Here is a 4,931-nt window from a genome sequence, read left to right on the forward strand (position 1 = left end):
ATTTACTTGTTGACTGCAGGTGATCCAAATAACCCAATCGCCCCATTCACCGAGGGGATCATGGCAGCAAGGATTTCTCGGAAGTTCAAATTTCCCACTATTTAGGTGTATGATGGAACGGGTGACCCCGCGAATAATGTACGAACCTTCATGAATGCATTGTTGTTGCAACCAGTCACGGAGGCAATCAAGTGTCGAGCCTTTCCCCAAACCTTGAGCGGGATGGCACATCACCGGTATAGTCGACTACCCCCTAACTCTATATCCTCATTTGGAGATTTGAGCTGAGCTTTTATAGGCCATTTTATTGGGAGTAAGACCCACGCTAAGAGTTCAGCCTCGTTGATGAACCTTCACCAAGGCAGGAACGAATCCCTTAGAGACTATATGAATTGGTTCACTACGGAGGCGCTCAAGGTCCCGGATATAGACCAAAAGTAGCAATGATTTCCCTACATCAAGGAACCACGGATGATAATTTCCGTCGATCAATAGCTAAGAGGGCCCCTAACAACATGAATGAGCTTCAGGAGAGGGCCGGGAAGTATATCAAGGCTGAGGAAACCTTGAAGAAATCCCAGAGTAACCAGGGACCGACCACGAAGCCAAAAAAAATGTGGAAACGACACCGAGTACAACGCGGATAGTAAGTATTCAAAGACAGGGGATGGTGATAACTCCTCCACCAAAAAGAGAGCAGGACCGAGGTTCACTGAGTATGCAAGGCTGAATGCCCCTAGGAGTCAGATCCTGATGGAAATTGAGAAAGAGGGAAGTGTTCGATGGCCGAAGCCTATTAGGACTGATCCCGAGAAGAGAAACAAGGACTTATACTGCAGGTTTCATATGTATATGGGACATAAGAGCGATAATTGTCGGCAGTTGAAGGATGAGATTGAGTTTTTGATCCGGAAAGGCAAGTTGTCCAGGTATACTAGGATGCAGATAGGAATCCCCGTGGTGATGGTAATCGTGGAAAAGACAACGATGATAGGGATAAGAGAAACCAGCCTAGAGGGCATATGATCAATGTAATCTCTGAAGGACCGACCGCAACAGGCCTGTCTAGTAATTCACGAAAAGCTTATGCTAGTGAAGTGATGTGCATTGTTGGAGAGCCCCCGAAGAGGGCAAAAAACAAGTTTGCTCTAGAATTTGACAATTTAGATCTTGACAGAGTGAAATTTCCCCATGATGATCCTTTGGTAATTACCCCGGTGATTGGAAACTCGTCTGTAAAAAGGGCACTCGTTGACAGTGGAGCCTCAGTAGATATCTTATTTAATGATGCATATGAAAAGATGAGATATTTTGATTCACAATTGACACCTTCAGATATGCCTATATACAGCTTTAATAACGCGGAGACGAAGATGGAAGGTATGATCCAACTACCCGTAACAATGGGCACCGAGCCTAGACATGCCACATGTATGTTGAATTTTTTGGTCGTAAAATCTTCATCAACCTACAATGTTATCCTTGGAAGGACAGAGATACATGCTTTTAAAGCAATTCCATCCAATTACCACTTGAAGATCAAATTCATGACAAAGAACGGAGTGGGAGAAGAACTAGGAGATCAAAAAATGGCTAGAAGTTGTTATGTGGGGGCTCTGAAATCCAGAGGAACTGGGGCGCAGGTTCTCCCAATTGAGGACTTGGATGTCCGAGAGGAAGAGGAAAGAAGAGGGAAGCCTGCTGAGGACTTGGTAGGGGCGTCACTCCCCGAGGATATGAAATCCAAATTTTTGAAATTCTTGAGGAACAACGGGGATGTGTTTGCTTGGAATGCTGCTGATATGCCAGGGATTGATCCCCTCTTTATGACACACACGCTTAATGTGAACCCAGATAGAAAACTCGTGAAACAAAAGAAGAGAACATTTTGCCCCTGAGAGGAAAGAAGCCATAAAACAGGAGGACGATAAGCTTTTGGAAGCAGGTTTTATACAGGAAATCCAATTCCCAGAATGGCTAGCCAACCCAGTCATGGTCAAGAAAGGTAATGGAAACTGGAGGATGTGTGTAGACTTCACAGATCTGAATGATTCTTGTCCTAAGGACCGTTTTCTTCTCCCAAGAATAGATACCCTGATTTGACGCTACAGCTGGGCACGAGATGTTAAGCTATATGGATGGCTGTGGTGGATGCTACCATATCCGAATGAATAAGAACAACATTCCTAAGGTATCATTCATCACTGATTTTTGTGTCTATTGTTATTTGGTTATGGCGTTTCGTCTGAAGAATGCAGGAGCCACGTATCAACGCCTAACAAATAAGATGTTTAAACATTTGATTGGAAAAACCATGGAGTTTTATGTTGATAATATGGTAGTAAAGATCTTGAACAAAGCTGATCACCTTGAGCACGTGAGAGAGGCTTTTGAAGTCCTGAGGACACATAAGATGATGTTGAATCCAGCCAAGTGTGCCTTTGGAGCTGGATCTGGAAAATTATTGGGTCTGATGGTCTCAAAACGTGGGATTGAGGCCAACCGCGGTGAGATAAAGGTCATCCTTGATATGGAACCACCTAAGTGTATAAAGGATGTTCAAAAGTTAACAGGAAGAATCGCGGCACTAGGACGTTTCATCTCGAAGTCCGGGGATAAGTGCTTGCCCTTCTTTAAGCCTTTGAAGAAAGTTAAAGATTTTTAATGGACAAGTGAGAGCCAGTAGGCCTTTGAGCAGTTGAAGAAGTATATGGCAGAGCCACCACTCTTGTCAAAGCCCGTAGATGGAGAAACATTATATGTCTATCTGGATGTCTCTGAGAAAGCACTGAGTGTGGTCTTGGTTCGTGAGGATCGAAAAATTCAAATAGTAAGATTTTGCATGGAGCAGAGCTCAACTATTCTGTGATTGAGAAGTTTGCCTTAGCCATGATCACAGCGTCGAGAAAGCTGAGACCTTACTTCCTGGCTCACAAAATTGAAGTCTTGATAGACAAGCCCCTTGGGAACATAATGCATAGCCCAAAGGCAAGTGGTTAAATGGGCAGTAGAGCTCGGAGATTTCTAAATTCGATACAAACCACGGGTGGAAATCAAGGCTCAAGCTCTAGCTGACTTCCTCGTTGAATTCACCATTGACAACCAAGAAGCCCGGGGCAGAAGAGTAAGGTACAGGAACCCAAAGAAGAGGAGAAACCTAAAGAGTGTTGGTTACTGTTTTTTGACGGAGCTTCAAAAACAAAAAATAGTAGGGCAGGGCTGGTGCTCCAAAGCCCAGATGGGTTCACGGTCGAGTATGTGATCAAGTTAGACTTTCCAACTACCAACAATGAAGCTGAGTATGAGGCCCTTATAGCTGGATTGGGATTGGTGAGAACTCTGAGGAGAGTAAGGTAGAGGAACCCAAAGAATAGGAGATACCTAAAGAGTATTAGTTACTGTTTTTTGACGGAGCTTCAAAAACAAAAAATAGTGGGGCAGGGCTGGTGCTCCAAAGCCCAGATGGGTTCACGGTCGAGTATGCGATCAAGTTAGACTTTCCAACTACCAACAATGAATCTGAGTATGTGGCCCTTATAGCTGGATTGGGATTGGCGAGAACCCTGAGGGTTAAAAACCTGAAACTCTACGGGGACTCGATACTTGTGGTGTCACAGGTTAATGGAGAATTTGAGGCACGAGAAGAAACAATGTCAAAATACATGAGGATTGTGAAAGCCCAGATGACACAATTTGAAGAATGTTTGGTAGAACATATACCCTGGGAAGAGAATGCAAAGGCTGATGCTTTATCCCAGTTTGCATCCTCGGAGAATGAGGTGTGCTCAGGAAGTGTTTACTATCAAGTTTTGAAAACCCCAAGTATCAATGCCAAGCTGGTAGCCCCAATTGACACGGGGGCCACTTGGATCGATGAAATCAAAGCGTATCTCGGAGCTGGACATCTAACACCTGATGCTGGGGAAGCACGAAAACTGCAGGTAAGAGCTTTAAAGTATGCACTCATTGAGGGGATTCTTCATAAGAAATCATTTGTGATACCATATTTGAAGTGTTTAAAGCCAGATGAGGCCTGGGAAGCCCTGAAAGAGGTCCATGAAGGAATTTGTTGCCAGCACCTAGGTGGAAGAGCCCTGGCTCACAAAGTTACTCGCCTTGGTTTCATTTGGCCAAATATGCTGAAGGAGGCGAAAGATTATGTTAAGAGATGCGATCGTTGTCAGAGATTTGCACCTATTGTGCACCAGAGATGCTAACATCCATTAACTGCCCTATTCCCTTTGCTATGTGGGGGATGGACATCCTAGGGCCGTTTCCACTCGCCAGTGCTCAAAGGAAGTTTTTGATAGTGGCTATTGACTACTTTACCAAGTAGATTGAGGCCAAACCACTGGCCAAGATAACCACCAAACAAGTTGCTCAATTCTATTGGGAAAACATCATATGCAGGTATGGCATACCTCGAGTCTTGGTTACTGACAATGGAGCCTAATTCAACAATTTAGAGTTTGTAGGATACTGTGACAACTATGGCATTGAGCTACGATTCACGTCGGTTGCCCATCCCCAAGCCAATGGGAAAGCTGAAGTAGCCAACAAGATAATCCTTGATGGACTAAAGAAAATAGTCGAGAAAGCACAATGGTCTTGGGCTGATGAGATTCTCCTTATACTATGGGCATATCGAACAACCTGCAAGGTCTCTCCACCGGAGCAACCCCGTTCCAGTTAGCTTACGGAGCTAAAGCAGTGGTGCCACTTGAGATAACTCATATCTCCCTCAGGGTCCAACAATATGAGCCAATGAGGAAGGAATGAGACTCGCACTCGACATGATCGATGAGGTCCGAGATGAGGCTAACACCAGGATCGTTGAGAGCCAAAAACGAGCTTCCTATTACTATAATCTCCGAGTCAAGGAGCAATTCTTTAGGAAAAGAGATTTAGTCCTAAGGAAAGCTAAGTCCTCA

The 4,931-nt window shown here is 44.4% G+C and overlaps 1 protein-coding gene across 1 annotated transcript; it reads left to right on the forward strand.

Annotated features, from left to right (window-relative positions):
* The first annotated feature begins 443 nt into the window (after positions 1-443).
* LOC135151479 (uncharacterized) lies at positions 444-1,898 on the forward strand. The gene is made up of 3 exons (XM_064089940.1): positions 444-582; positions 665-929; positions 995-1,898. Exons 1-3 carry the CDS (start codon positions 444-446, stop codon positions 1,896-1,898), a joined length of 1,308 nt encoding a protein of 435 aa, XP_063946010.1.
* The last annotated feature ends 3,033 nt before the right edge of the window (positions 1,899-4,931 follow it).

This window comes from Daucus carota, chromosome 3 (assembly GCF_001625215.2).
Source record: "Daucus carota subsp. sativus chromosome 3, DH1 v3.0, whole genome shotgun sequence".
Lineage (NCBI taxonomy): Eukaryota > Viridiplantae > Streptophyta > Magnoliopsida > Apiales > Apiaceae > Daucus > Daucus carota.

Excerpts from the sequence above, each read along its gene's own strand:
- LOC135151479 (XM_064089940.1), top strand. The coding sequence starts at position 444 with ATGATTTCCCTACATCAAGGAACCACGGATGATAATTTCCGTCGATCA. Across the intron at positions 583-664 it reads AACCTTGAAGAAATCCCAGA|GGGATGGTGATAACTCCTCC; the intron begins GTAACCAGGGAC and ends ATTCAAAGACAG. Across the intron at positions 930-994 it reads CGGAAAGGCAAGTTGTCCAG|GGATAAGAGAAACCAGCCTA; the intron begins GTATACTAGGAT and ends CAACGATGATAG.